This window comes from Argiope bruennichi, chromosome 7 (genome assembly GCF_947563725.1).
Source record: "Argiope bruennichi chromosome 7, qqArgBrue1.1, whole genome shotgun sequence".
NCBI lineage: Eukaryota > Metazoa > Arthropoda > Arachnida > Araneae > Araneidae > Argiope > Argiope bruennichi.
The window spans coordinates 27,257,963-27,274,190 of record NC_079157.1 but is presented as its reverse complement, the minus strand read 5'-3'; the positions used below and the strand labels follow the sequence as shown (position 1 = coordinate 27,274,190).

Below are 16,228 nucleotides of genomic sequence, written 5' to 3'. Positions count from 1 at the left end.
ATTTTAATATTTACAGCATAATAAAATTTTTATATGATAATAATGACTGAGATGCATTTGTGTATATTAATGTTACAAATGCGTTATCCTTTATTCAAACATAACGAAGCAGGCAAGCCATATATTTGTTGTATTGCTTTCTTTTTTTACATTTGTGCTACTTTCGCTTGTTAGTGTTTAGTTTAGATATTCTGCTGCTTCCGTATAGGCATAATATGTCTGTTGATGAATGATCAAATTAGTGCCAAACAATAGCGAAGATTGTAAGAAATTGCAGAATGATGCTTTGCCAACAGAGAAAGCAGTTGCCAAGGACTACTAAGAGGAACTAAGCAGGCAAGCAACATTTTTGCTGCATTACTTTCTGTTTTACATTAGTCTTATCTTCACTTTTTGTTGTTTAGCGTCGATATTCCTAAATTTTGCTGCTTACTGATCGGCATAATACGTCTACTGATGAATTATTAAGTCAGTGTCAACAGTGTCGAAAAATGTAAGGAATTGCAGTGTGACGCTTGCCAACAGACAAAGCAGTTGCCGAGGACTTTTTGACAACCGACAAAATAGTCAATTTATGTAATAAATTTTGAACATCGAACGTACGCTGTTACTTTTTTTAGCATTTTCATCAAAAAAATATTTTGTAGTTTTTTTTTTTTTTTTTTTTTTTTTTAGAATAACGCAAGAAATGCAAGCCTTTGCTTGCCAACAGAGAAATCAGTTGAAAAAGACTTTTTGACAACCGATAAAATAGTCAATTTATGTAATACATTTCGAACACCGTATGCCAATTCTTTTTTTGGCATTTTCATCGAAATAATATTTTGTAGGACTGGAGTTTTTAAGGTATTTAAATGCAGAAAAAATATGACATGTCATTTTGTAATTTTTAAAAAGAAATCATCGCTTTCAAGTGGAAAGATAAATTGGTTGCACAAAATAATGCTTCCAAAGCTGGCAGGCCAATAAATTTTAATAATTAAGAGAATGCAATAAAAAACACTACGTTTAAATTCATCTTGTTAAAACTATTTGCTCCCCCTTTAGTTTTCCTAATTCATTACATAATTTATTCATTTTGAATGAAGAATGGAATTCAATCGAATCAAATGTATTGATAATTTTGAGTCTCTAGAAGTAACAATTTTTTCTTAGTTTACTTAAATATTTTTACATTTAAAAGAATCCGGATATGTTTCACATAAGTCATAGCTAAGATTTGGGATTAATTTTACCTAACGAGTTATGGCAGATCGCTACCATGCTTGATGACGGCTCATATGCAAGTAATGAAATCTAAGATTTGAGATAAATTTTGGAACCTGCCATGCTTGATGACGACACTGACATAAAAGTAATGAAATCTAAGATTTGAAATAAATTTTGAGATCTATTGAATTGTAGCAAATTGCTACCAGCCTGCTGATGGGTGACTTACAAGTACTGAAGTCTTAGATTTGTAATGAATTTTGTCGCAAATCAAATTGCACTGATGACTCACATACAAATAAATGAAATAAACTGCAACTGCCACTCACCTTTTCCTCCTACTGGTGCTTTAGGTCCCGTGCTGTCTAAGGAACTGCCGGTTCCAAATTTCCATGAAAGGGTTGTCGTGTCTTGTGTCCAAGAACACAAGGTTTTGTCGTCAAAGGTACAAGCTAAACGTGCTACAGCTAAAAATATAACGTATTTTTTTAAATTAATTTTCTGAATGTAAATACATAAGATGATAAAGCTAAACTATTTTGAAAGAACAGTGAGTAATGGAAATTTTAAACGTATAGAATGTTTTTACATAAGAATTCATGGCACGAACTTTAAGCGATAAAACACATTATACTCACCCATACACACAAGCACATACACACAAACAATAGTGTGTATGTGCTTGTGTGTATGGGTGAGTATGCGTGGGTGTAAGGATATATGGATACAATTTCGAATTTATTTTTAATTTAATTAAAGAACGATGCAATTTTTGGAATAATTATTGCAAACATTTTTTTAAATAATCACTTCTCAAAAGTTCTATTAGAAAACAATTTACGTTTCCTTATATTTGTATCCATACTTTCCAATACATGTCTGTTACATCCCTTTAAAGTGTTTCCAATGAATTTTAAAACTACCTCCATAAATGTATCCACTTTTATTAAAAGGGTTATATAATAGCAAGTTTATCATGCTTTTAAATAATCGTATTCAACAAAACACATCGTTTTAAATAGTTCAATGAATACCTTCAAAACGAGGATCTGCCTCGGGTGGCAGGAGTTCGCACTTTTCACCAGCTCTAATTCGAATATCGTCAAGGGCCATGAAACCATTTCTTCCTTTACCTGTTATACCTCTGAACACGACCTGTAAAAGCAATAAGTCAGTAAAAAAAAAAAAATAGAATCATAATCCACTTAAAAATGTATTCGATATTTGTTTAATCCCAAGCTAATATATAAGAGATCTACACAAGTGCGCAATACGAAATTTCGAATATTCTAGCTATTCCCTGGCTCTAGAAAAAAGGTGGATGAAAAAGAAACAAATCTATTTTGATGAGTTAGAAATCAAGAAAGTCACATTTATCAGAAGTCAAGAAAGTCACATTTATTACAAGTCAAGAAAGCCACGTTTATTACAAGTCAAGAAAGTCACATTTATTACAAGTCAAGAAAGTCATATTTATTACAAGTCAAGAAAGTCACATTTATTACAATCCAGTTTATGTTCAGAGATCTAAGACGAACCTTCGTTCAGTAGGCTTTCCTCTTTTAGCAAAGGCAGTCGTCTAATGTCAATTATTTTCTTTGGAAAGCCAGTGCTATCAATGTTTTCACTGGCAAGGACCAGCTTTTAAAAATAGTTTGAAGTTGAATTATCCCGAGATTTCAGATAAAGTGACGCTGTTTAAATAGAGTAATGTGATATCATATTCTAGACTAAAAAGAAAAAAAAAGTTTCTGCAAGGTGTTTAAGCGCTGTGATATTAATTAAATCTGTTTTAATCTTTTAAGGATCTTTGTTGTCATTGTTGCTGTTCGATTTTGCCAATATTTAAAGAACTTCAAGATTCTAAATAATTGATATCGCAACGTCTATTGTATTATTTTTTAACATCTAATTGCAAATTTAAATTTTTATAATTATTTCCCCTTTCGTAAAATTCCAATCAGCATCGTTATCCGCTTTAAAATACTGAACTAGCTATTTTTAATCTATTACATACCAAATTAAAGGTATAGTGAATGTGTTGTGATTTTCTAATGAACTGCCAGATTTTAAATATAATATTTTTAATCTACACAAACACAGCTACACTATAAAATTCACAAACACACATAAACAATTAGGTTAAAAAAACAGTATGGTGGAAGGATTCCACCGTTTCCAGCCGACAGCATTCGGCGTTAGCGCAAGGGTTGCGCATAGGAAAAAAAATCGACCTCAGGATGCAGGTCTCCCCTTCAACTGCTTGTCTTCTGTAAAACGCCACAAGGGGGCGCTGGGCGCTCTCTGCTCAAGGGGAAAAAGAGATGCTACAAAGGGAATTTCAATTCCGAAGTTAATAAAAAGTCTTATCATCAACTTTAATCTTTATACGATTTAAAGTTTCCAGGAGTTTGTGCTACTTTGAGCTCAGCATTCCAAAATGATCATAAATAAGTTTCAGTAAAAAATTCATCTGAATTTCATGATGCTGATCACTACGTTTTTGATTGTACGCTCACTAGTTCTTATCACCTCACCCGTCCCTCCAGCGAATCCTAACTTCATTAGTTTCTTAGTGTACTCCGGATCGAGGCTTCGCTGAGGATGATGGGAAAGATTTGTGAAGTCACGAGAGATATTTGTGAGGAAATCTAGAAGACGCTGGAGTGATAGGTCTATGCTCTGGACTGTTTACAATTTCATTTTATTCCATACTTTATTTATGGAATTATTCTGGCACAGCTTCCAGTTGTTGTTGTTTTTTGTGCAGGATTTTAATTTTTTATTCTTGTCAAAATTACTAATTTTGTGTCTATTTCAAATATATTCTATTAATTTGCCTCACTCAGTATATTAGATACATCCGGAGTTGAAAAGCTTATTTGTATAAAATTCCAAATTATTTTATCGTAAATAACAGAAATTTTGTTTACAATTTATCTCTTTTGTTACAATTTTTATCTGGTTTTCAGAGAAGAATTACAATTTTTTTTGTACTCACCTGGTTGTACAGTATGCTGGGTTTCAATACAGCCATTCCTCTTTTCCACATATTACCTTGATCGTTAGTCATTAACCACAAAGTTGTTTCAGTAATATTTTCTTCCCTTCTCATAACCTATTGAAAATATTCATAAGCCAGTTCGTATTAGAAAGTAATTCGAATATTTATGAAATTATCAAATTGATTCAGCTATAAATTCAAACAATAATTTCCAGTTAAATAATAATAATATTAATTCAAATAAAAAATTATTATACCGTATTTTTAAGACGGGCAAAAAAGTATAAAATAATTTCTCATACTCCCATATTAATTTATAATCTCATACGGAAAATTTATACATAAGATAAGAATTCACAATTTGTGATTGTGAATTTTTAAAACTTACATTCACAAATTTTTAGGACATCTGTATAGAGTTAGGAATATATATATATGACGTTATAAGTCTATAGCTGGAAGAGATTATTTTATACTATTTTATACATTTCAAAAACAATTTATATATTTTCAAAAATTTAAAATAAAATATTTTTTACTTTATAATCTTGTATGTATGAAATTTTGAAGTTGATTTTAAATTAACTTCCCAATGACAAAATTTGTACTGAATAGACCAGAGAGCGAGTTAATATTGTATTGCCATCCTTTTTCTGAGATATATTTGCAGCTCATTGGAAAGTTAATTTTTTAAACTAACTTTTCCATGTAAACTTTATACCGAACAGGCAGACAAGAAAACGAATAAAAAAACATCTCAAAATGAAAATAAATCTATTAGTAAGTTAAATGCAACCATTTCAACTAATTACTGTTCATATTTGAAAGAACTCAAAAATTCTTATTCTTTTGAATCATATTTCTATTATTAATAATATTCAAGATTCAGTTTTTTAAAAACGAAACATTGAAGCATTTTTATCTTGATTAAAAAGATTTGTATGATAAAAATCATTAAGGTGAGATGTACGGAAATTCCTAGAATCAAAGCCTCTAAATATCTTTTTCTAAAAAAACGCTTTAATATTAGTAGGACTTTTGAGTAAATAATTCTCAGTTCACAAAAATCTAATTTTCTATTTTACTTTCGAAGATCTGAGATTACAAAATTAATACAGAAAGGTTTATTAATCATTGAGGCTTTAAAACACGAGGTGACCTGTTAATCCCTAATAAATGACGCTGGAAATTTTGCTCAAGCAACTATTTAATTGTCTTCTGATATTTAATAATAAATATTTTATTGTCAGTGGTTTATTGAATTCAAAAACTGTACCGCCTTTATGGCTAAATTTTAATTAAAACTAGAATGGGAAGGCAGTACTGACTGCATTTTTCATACCAATTAAGACTTCACCACTGTAGGGAGAGGGAAGGACTTAAGTTAGAGCACGTACAGACCTTGAGAGTCTATTGACTCAAGGTCAAGGTTGGCTAGAAGTCCAAGAATTATCTGAGCACTTCTAGCCAATTTCAGATCGGCAAATAATATTTTAAAACCTGTGAATCAAAGTGACTCCATTACATATCACATTGGACTACAGAACATTAGGAATGACTAAGTGACAAGTGTATTTTCCATACCAACGTTCCCCTGCCTGCAAGAACAGAAAAAGTCTTTTTTCTAATCTTGTTAGTTAAAGATTAGAACCAAGTGAGGACCAAGAACCATTTGTGCAGAACCTACCATTTTCATTTCAGTAAATAATATTTTAAAAGTGGGTCAAACTAATTGAATACATGTGAAATTGACCACATAACTTTAGGAAATTTCCGGGTACGGGATCTCAAATGTCACTGACAAAATTGTTTATTAAAATAGTTTTTGAAGCAATAAAGCTGTGGTGAATAGCATATAAGCCAAATAACAATTGCGCTGCACAGGCAATTGCTTTTGCGTAATGGTCATGTTACTGGACTGCGAACCACAAGGTTCCAGGATCTATCCTTCGCGCATCCCATATCGCTACATTGGTGACCCGGACGATGAACCTTCAACTTTCGTACAGCTGTTGTGGCGCCATCTACTCATAGCAAACCAAAGTCGTCAGATTCACTTGACGCAGCAAAACCAAAGTCGTCAGACTCACTTCACGCAGCAACACAAAAAAAGGCCGCAGCAACCCAAAGCCGTCAGACTCACTTGGCGCATCAGCAACCACAAATGCTCGCCATAACGCTTGGCCTACTCAACTGGGTACAGGCTCATTAGACAACAGCTAAAAAATACATCACCACTCAACAGCCATATCGTTCGTCTCACCTCCGACTCACTGGAGGGAGAGTCTGTGGTGAATTGCATATAAGCCAGTTAACAGCTACGCTGCACGAGCAATTGCTTTTGTATCGTGGTCATGTTACTGGACTGCGAACCACAATGTCCCAGGTTCTATCCTCGCACATCACAATCCACCAAAAAGCAATGAAACAAGAGTGGCACATTTGTTTGTTGGCTCGTGAGAATTTTCCTAAAGTTGCCATTCGCACATGATGGAGTAACTGTTATTGGTGCTCAAATTTGTATTGAAAACGTAATTTGTGTAATATTTTTTTTTTTACTTTCTCGAATTAGAAGTATCCAAAGAGAAAGTATCGTTAATTGTTAAAAGAATGAAATTCGAGATTTTGATTGAACTCCACGTTTCAGACCACCCTGAGTCCAAAGAGCAGATTTGGGAGGTGACTGTGAGCATGATAACTCAAAAACGCTTTGAACTAGATGGATGAAATTTAGTGTATGGTCTCTACACCGAATTTATAGATTTTTATAAAATTTTAAACAAAATCCATAAAGAGGGTCTGTCTGTCTTCCCGGCTGTTCGAATATTTAACACAATAAATACAAAATGAAGACGTTTAATAGGTAAAATTTGGCACGTATATTTAACATTTAAAGTGTAAGTATGTATCAAATTTGGAACCAAATGCGTCAAAAGCTTGTCCATTTATCGGTCTGTACTTTCACAAACATGCTAACGCAATCACTCAAATACGCAATGATTTAAATATATGAAATTGGATGTATATTCTTTTGATTACAATTGTACTTCAATGCCAAATTGCAGTTTTAATAGAACAGAAATAATGGCATTTGAAATAAATATTCGGGTTTTTTTTTTTGCCTATTAGTTGCATCCCAGCTATTAGTTACCAAAGATCGCACTTTAATCTTCTCTTTCATAATTATTGTTCATCATCTGCATAGAGTTAATAAAACAAAAGTACATTGATTAAACAGTATGTCAGAATGTTTCTGGGAGACAAGTCCAGTTGTTTTTATTTTAATAAGTAAAAATTGTTCCTGTTTAATTTCTGAATTCATAAAATGTGACCAGACTTTCAAGAAGAATAACAGGAGACAAAGTGAGCCCCATATTTACATAAAAGGAATATCACAGTGTCAGTTTCATTTCTGATTCTTGAGAACAATATTACTCAGAATCAGCTAGGTAATTTTAAATGTAAGTTCATGAAATTTTAGATGTTTTGTCTGATAAATATTCAGCGTGCTCAAGGACTTATTAAGAGTTGCACTTACTTTCAAAGTGCCCAGATCTTTTCCTGACATGTAATAGAAAAATGACAGACACACATCTTTGTCGTTTGGCTGGAAAAATTCGCTCTCGAGATTCGCTTCGGATCCTGGATTTTTATTCTTTGTGCTGAACACAACGTAATTGCCTGGAACAGAAAAGATTTGCACAATTAAAAACACAATAAGAAATGAATTAAAAATGACCATCGTTAACTATTTTCTGCCATTCAATATTATTGGCATTGCCAAAACGAAAAGTGGACATTTGCGATTGCATCAGAATGACTGCAGCTACAGCAGCGCTACTGAACAGAGATATAATTGGCGTTAAGTGGTGTGCACAGTTTCACAGTTTTTACGGCGTTCAACAGTGAAAACTGTGCGTATTAGAGGAAACTGGTCGAAAGTAAAGTATTGCTATTGTACATGGAGGCTTTCAGATCGGAACTGAGTGCGGTGGCATGGTTTTTGATTCATTGATTTCCTGCCTCAAGGAAACGTGTCTGATGCACGTTAAATCCGTCGGGGCCAAACGTCCTTCAACTGATGTGGTGTGGAAGTTTAAAGAGGGGTTCCAGCTCAGGTGTCGTCCTTTTCATCTAACTGCGGTTCAAAATTGCGAGGTCCGTCCCAAAATAGCTCTAGTGTTACTTTAAAAGGGACATTAATATAACTAAACTAAATTAAATTAAGCCCCAAAGGAACAATTTCAATTCAACATAATACTGCAGTGGCAATGAAGAAGTCGCAGACCTTGAAATGGATCTCAGCCCAAGTGGGCATTGAGGGAAACGAGCAGGCCGACACTCTTGCCAAGGAGGCCAGAGTAGTGGATCCCACCTCTCTATCTACTTCTGCTCTGGATGCTAATGCCGTGGCAAGACAGAGGCTCTGTACCAATCGCACGAAATTCTTCTTGACAAATCTAAATTATAAAAGAGACATCATAGCCACAATTGCAAGACTCAGAACAGGAAACCTGAGGGCCATGAGAATCATACCCGATGGCTCCAGACTCTATGGAGAATGCAGACAATGTCGAGACGTGCAACTGGATCCGGAGCCTATTTTTAGCTACCGTTCTATTATTCCAGTCCTTTTCAAAATAGACATTGACTGCACCAGGGATATTCTTTATTCCGATAAAACTAAAGATGTGGCCAGGGCTGTTCTGCATGCTCTCGGCCCAATCTAATTGTCCCCGCCCCTTATTTTTTATTACACTTGTCACACAACAACTACAGTACTCTGACGAAACTACGGAACGCAATCAAAAATAAACGTCCAGGCCTTCTTACTTAACAAGTAATCATTCCACATAATAATACTAGTCCACACATCTCCCGTGAAATTCAGACGATCTTAAAAAAAAATTCCGTTGGAAAACGTTGGAACACCTGCCGTACAATTCGAATTTGTCACCCTGTGACTTCCACATCTTTGGGCCACTTAAGAGAGCATTACAGGGGACACGTTTGCATTCGGACAACGAAGTGAAAGAAGCAGTGCAGAACTTCCTCAAGACTCAACCACCATCTTTCTACAGAAAAGACATAGACTTGCTACCTAAACGATGGGACCTGTGTTACAACGCCCATGGCAATTTCTTTTGATTTTCAATAAAGGCATTCTTTTCATTCAACTTGTCCATTTTGCATTGGTCAAATCTCACATTTTTTATCACATACTATAAGAAAAAATATTAAAAAAGATCTTACCATCGGCAGTTTTAAGAGTATTATCCATACTAGGGCCAATTTCGCTGTTCGTCCCTGCTCTTCCCGTTTTACGAAGCCAGTTATAGAGATTCGGACCATCTTTCCAGCCGCACTTGTCTTCTTCAAAGTCACAGAAGCCTGGAATTGGAATTAAATTATTTGAATAAGTCAAATATTACGTGGTAAATCAGATATTTCCACTTCAATTTCAAATAACATTTTTGTTGGTTGAGAGTAAGATAAACATTCAATATTAATTAAGGTATTAGTTAACTACAAACAAATGATACTCTATTTATTATATTTTAAGGTAATTTTGAGACAAAATTATAAATAAAACATGACAAATTCTTTAATATTTTTATATTATGCGACAGAGTACTAAAAAAAGAAAAATTTTAAACGATTTAAATTTTCTTGCCAAGAATTTGTTTTCATTATCTTGAAAAAAATGATTAACATTTAAAAAATACACCAACCAGCTTCTGGACAATTTCCTGTTACAAGTTTTATGTCATCAAGTGCCAGAACAGCTTCTGTTTGACTGTCTATGCCAGCAATAAATTGAAACTGAAAAATAGAAAAAATTGTCGGTTTAATTTAATATACATTTTCTCATTGCATGAAAAAGAAATCGCGCTTTTTCTGTAAATTTTAAATCACTTTTTAGACAAAAATTAAAATTTTAATTAAAATTTCCAACAATTGAAAATTAAAAACTATCTTTACACAGTTTCAATACTTCTATGATTTTTATATCGCTTTTTACAATGATCCAAGAAGGTAGGACAAGCATTAATTGTTTGTTTATTTTGTTACAGCGTGTGTGTGTGTGTGCGCGCGTGTGTGCGTGTGTTTATGCGAATGCAAAATCAGGCCGAATTAGTTAATAATCATTTGGAAAAAGTTCTTACATTTGGATTATTTACATGCTTGTCTCAGCAAAAAATCTAAAGCAAAGTTTTTTTTAATTTTAATGATTTGTACGAAAAAATGAATTACTAAAAAGTTCGATTATTAATAGAAATCGTAGAAGTTAGAGCAAATCAAAGAGATGAAATATCAGCCAGAAGAAAATCCAGTTGGAATGAACGAAATAGAGGTGTGACGCTTGTTTTGAGTATGAAACGAAGTTTCGCCAATTAATTCCCTCGCCAATAACATCATCAATTAATTTCATCATTTTGAAGTACAGCTAACCACTCAGAATGCTCTATCATTATTGATCAAGTAACAAAATAGGGGGAAAGAAATTATTTAAATTTTGATCGTTAAACATCTTCTATATATAGTATCAAATGAAGTCTCCTGAAAGCGTGCGTCTGATGTTTGAACCAGAAAAACTCGAGAAATACTTAACTAATAATGGAAATATTTGCACCATTTTGAGAATTTATTGGGGAAGGTTTTAATATATTGAAGTCATATCAAAATAAAAAAGGAGTTTTATAATTGAGATTTTGATTATTTTGCTACTACGATTAGCGTATGCGTAACACAGCACTATCAGTGCTCTGCACTTATCTGTGCATGTGCGGAAACCTCAAACTGCGCATGCGCAAATAGCAAGAATTGTGATATGCTTCTTTGTTTACGTCTGATTTTGAACAGCGATTCAAAACTCGTTATGCCCAAATAAAGGAAATTCAACCTTGGCCGGAGCACATTAAATTCCAAAACGCTTCGTTTGTTACGCGATGATGAAAATGTAGAGGAAAGAAACGTTAGGTTAGCGAATATCAGAAAAAGAATGTCCACGCTTTCTTCGAAGGAGAGTCTTATGTTGAGTAAAGTAACCGTCTCTCTTTAAATCGCACTGCAATTGAATGACAGAGACATAGCGAATCTCCCCTGTCTGCTGACAGAGAAAGACATTTAAATTTGAGACACAGGAGGAAAAGCGAAAGAACAAACGTTCCTGATATTTGGTCCGAAAAGGAGTACTCCGCTCTGAATTGCGATCCATGCGTGGATTACAGAAATGATGATTCGGTTTCAATACAAACAAGGTCTATGGTCTGTCCATATTGTTCAGCTTTAAGAAAAGCTTTGATATACAGTCATTTTCGCCAAAAAATAATTTATCGCCAGATTTTAGCAAATGGCCGAATGTGGCGAGAAGGGCAGCAATAGCGTAACGGTAGCAAAAGCGCCACCGAAAAATTGGCAACGTCGCAAGCCGCCAAATGACTGTATATCAAAGATTAGCCCGGTTTTAAAATGGAAAGATGAATCAAAAGGCATGTGTTGTCTACAGGGGAAAATTAAATTAGAAGAAATCCCCCCCCATCTGAACCATTACATTCACTTCTTACTAATAAACATCCTACTTCCAAAGAATTTGCAAAGAACATACGCCAAATAATAATGCCTTTCAAATAACTTCATTTATGAGTGTACAAGTGCATGAACAGTGCTTTATGCCAACATTTAAAGTACACGGCGAAGTCTACCATTTTGGTTGGTTGTCTGTTTTGTCTTGGCACCAGAAGAAAAAACAGCCAATATATTTTACAAAAAAATATTATGAAGCAAGTTGATTTTTATTTTCATATTTGATTATTCAGAGCTGATAAACAACAGATGTTGATTTACAAATTATATTATATGATTACACAGATTATTTTATCTGATTATACAGAGTGTGGAACAGTGGGCACAATGACTTATTTGTATATTTTAAAATTTTAAAACAGCTTTTCTATTGAATATTTTTAGTGAATTGTTTTTTCTATGAACATATATTTTTATCATTTTAACAGTCTAAATATGGAACAGCATTGATATACAGTCATTTTCATCCAAAAAACAGTTTATCGCCAAATTTTAGCGAAATGACTGAATGTGGGGCGAGTGGCAGCAATAGCTTTTTCAACCGTGAGGTTCCGAGGAACGCTGCAGCACATTAAAGGAAATAAAGAAAAAAAATCAATAATTGCAGTAAAATGGAATGCATGGAAAAAAATTAATCGAAAATAATGGAAATAAGCAGAAGGAGTATGTGCAGCAGGAAAAAATCAAGGGAAATGAACAGGAAAGGTCGAAATACAGTAACATAAAAAAAAATCCGGCCATGTAGCCCTAAACAAAGCGCCACCGAAAAATTGCCAACCTCGCAAGGCACCAAATGACTGCATGACAAAGCTTAGCACTAAATATTTCTGAATGTATGTTATAAAACATGGTTTTGTAGTTATTTTTGAGGTTTTTATGTTTGTTTCATGTTGCTTGACATACCCATGCCATATCGGGTGGAAGCTAGACTTAAGTTTAAAGAAGATTTTTTCCTCTTGGATGTTATGCCACGGGCAACGCTGTGCGGGTACTGCTAGTAGGATTATAAATTCTTGCTTCTAACATTTATATGTAACTATCTATTATCAGAAAATTTAATTTTCAGACAGTAGAGGGAAATTTTAGACTAGAGAGGATAGATTAGTTACCAAGTTTTTAGTAACTGATGAAAAATTAATGTTTGCAGTTCATGCAGTTTAAATAATTTAATTTTACTTTTGATAATTAATGAATTCATATTTTCTTACTGATAAACTATATGGCTAGCGAGCAAAGCAAAGAAGAAGCAAAATAATGATGCCATAAGAATCACAACGTCATTTTTAGAATATGATGAGCGCAGGAAGCGCGGGGGGGGGTAACTCTTTAGTTTTAATTCATACAATGAATGAGATACATAAATATGGTGGTGAATTTTTCAATTACGGCGCTTATAGGCATGGAATTCGATATGTTTCAAAACTATCGAACAGATGAATTAGAACTAAAAAATACAGAATTAATTTTAACTACGTTTGACTGACGTATTTTATCATGTGAAACATGATATTGTTTTGGTTAGGAGATTTTGAAGCTCGAAATCGCGTAGTCAATGAATATTGAAGCTCGAAATCGCGTAGGCAATGAATAAAGCATTAATGGCAATTTCATAACCATCTTTTAATCGCATATATTTATTTTACCTGCTTTTACCAGTATTGCATTATTATTATTATGTATGCTTCTTTGAAAGCAGATGCGTTTTTAAAAGGTTGACTGCTTTTACCAGTATTGTCTTATTATCACGTATGCTACTTTGATAGCAGATGAGTTTTTAAAAGGTTGACGTAGAAGTATGACATCATAGCTGTTATTTTTATGGAATGTATTTTTAAAATTTTTTTTTTACCTGGAAATCTGCTGAGATGTTTGCTTTAACTTCTGCATACGTCCATACTCTGTGATTCGTAATATTTTTCGCTTTTGTTGAGAGCCACATTCCTATAAATAGATAAGTTGTGAAGATAATTAGAAATATAAACATCTAGGCATTCCAGTTTCAAATATAATGCGCCATTTTTTATTTTTTTTTAGTTAACAGTTCTTTTGCAAATTAAAAAAAAAAAATTCAGCATAACAGCAGAAAAATTATTTATTCTAGAAAATTTCTTAGCAAATTTTATCTTATTTTATTTATATTCTATAAGATGTAAGATGTCTATAAAAGCTGCTATTGTTTGCCAACGGATTCTAAGACAGACCGTGCTTTTGCGCATGCGTTAGGAAGGGTTTAATTCCTCGTAGAAAGGATGAGAGGGAATATGGAAAGTGACGTTTACAATTAACGTTAAAGTAAATTCATATTACTCGCGGACTTATGAGGCGTAAAAATGGCAGATAATTCGCAATGCTGTCGGAAAAAGAATACTAATTCACAATAAAATATTTCAGAGCAATTTTCATTTACTGTAAGGGGCATAAAAACTAAATTACGATGAATAAATGAAGATTTATGTTCTTAAAATTAGGTGATTCACTTTTTTACAAAACAATAATGATTTTTTTTAATGCTATAATGCTTTTTTTTTATATGTTATTGAATTTTTGTGAATATTTTGAGATTAACAACGATGGTTAATCGAGAGTTTACTCTATTTAAAACATTTTATTTTCATTTAAGAAATTGCTATAAATATGGAACGTCTAAGTAATATTATAAATATTATTCTTACATTATATGGTATTTTTAATTATATAATTGAATATCTTTACAAAAATATTACTAATAATGATTTTTTAAATTAAAAATATTATTATTTTAAATATATTACATGAAATAAATAGCAAAATTAGAACCAGTCTTATGAGCAATCAGTACGCAATTTTAAAATAAAATAATGCGGTCTGAAGAACCAGAAAAACTGGTATAGCAGGTTGTATGCAAATTGTATGGGGGTTTTCGACCAATCAGCGTAACCATATGCGGTCGATAGCCCGCATACAAGACAATAGGTGTCTGAGGAGGCTATAATCGATGTATAAATTTTTATACATCGATTCTTGCTGTTGTAATGGCAAGTTATCAAGATTTAAGGGATTTTCAACGAAGACTAATCGTTGGCGCACCAGAGATGGGACACAGCATTTCCAAAGTAGATTTTAACGACATTTGGATTTCGCGCATGAACATTTTAAGGGTGTACCGCGAATATCAGGTAAAACTTCAAATCTCCGACAGCGGACAAAACGGGATCATCGGCGGCTGAAACAAATAGTTACACAAGATATATGTTCAAAATATCTTCAAATTGCTGCGGATTTGAAAGCAGGCCCGTCAACAAATATCATCGCATGCACTGTGCAACGTATCCTAATTAATATGGGCTTTCGCAGCCGCAGACCATCTTGTGTACCAATGTCGATTCAGCGGCACAAAGTTCTGCACCTTGCCTGGGCTCGCCAACACCGTCATTGGACTCTTAATAATTGGAAAAACGTTGTTTGATCTAACGAGTCACGTTTCACAGGCGGGTGGCCGTGTATAGGTGTGGAGAAAACTCCACAAATCCGTGGATCCTTCATACCTACAAGGAATTATTTAAGCTGGTGGAACTGGTGGGTGTGTGATGATGTGCGGCGTGTACATTTGGCATGAAATGGGACCGTTGATACATCTAGCCTCGACCATGATAGGTCAGCGGTACGTTAACATTCTTTCTGATTGCTTACATCCATTCATGTCCTGTGTGCATTCCGACAGAGGTGGACAATTCCACAGGTGTTGGTAGCTACCCAGTGGCTTAAGGAGGACTCCTCTGAATTTCGTTCCCTCTCTTGGCCACCTAATTTCGCTGTATCGAGCATATCTAGGATGGTTTACAACGTGCTGTCCTTAGGAGATTTCCACCACCTCGCACTCCTATGTCTATGTGACTGCCTTGCAGGAATCATGGTGTGAACTGTCTACAGAATATCTTCGCAAATTAGTTGAATCCATGCCACGCCATATTGCGGCACATCTACGTGCTCGTGGGGGCTGTACATGATATTAGATTGATATACCAGTTTTTCTGGCACATCAATGAATATAAAAGTATGCAAAAACGAATTACCAACCAAACCAATCACATACCGTTATAACTAACAAATACTTACTTCCTTCTTTAGAGTTGGGAAAGTTAATGAAAGATTGTATGTAAGCCTCCTTGACCTTTCCCCAACCCCAGGCTAATGTTGCATCGCCATCGATGTAGTAGTAAAAATGCAGGCAGTTTTGAACCGTTTTGGGTTTCTTGTACACAGGACTACTTAGCATGGCTGTCTGCATGGAGGAAAAGAAAGATCCAGTAACACCAATGTACCAGTAGCCTCCTGATGGAAAAAAAATGGGAATTTCAAAAAAGCAGTCAAGAAAAATTGAAATATTGCATCTTTTAGTCCATTCCCCCCCCCCCCCGATGATTGTGCAATTTACTTAACAAAAATGTA

General features: G+C 34.0%; 1 protein-coding gene across 2 annotated transcripts in view; it reads right to left on the bottom strand.

Moving 5' to 3' along the window:
• Window positions 1-16,228, bottom strand: part of LOC129975025 (MAM and LDL-receptor class A domain-containing protein 1-like) — a 170,514-nt gene that overhangs the window by 133,498 nt on the left and 20,788 nt on the right. For both annotated transcript variants that reach the window (XM_056087888.1, XM_056087889.1), the window contains exons 6-13: window positions 15,896-16,111; window positions 13,650-13,741; window positions 9,946-10,036; window positions 9,467-9,604; window positions 7,752-7,894; window positions 4,211-4,327; window positions 2,244-2,364; window positions 1,539-1,676 (exon numbers count right to left, since the gene is read on the bottom strand). In XM_056087888.1, the coding sequence (XP_055943863.1) occupies window positions 1,539-1,676; window positions 2,244-2,364; window positions 4,211-4,327; window positions 7,752-7,894; window positions 9,467-9,604; window positions 9,946-10,036; window positions 13,650-13,741; window positions 15,896-16,111 (1,056 nt within the window). The remainder of the gene's footprint in view (window positions 1-1,538; window positions 1,677-2,243; window positions 2,365-4,210; window positions 4,328-7,751; window positions 7,895-9,466; window positions 9,605-9,945; window positions 10,037-13,649; window positions 13,742-15,895; window positions 16,112-16,228) is intronic.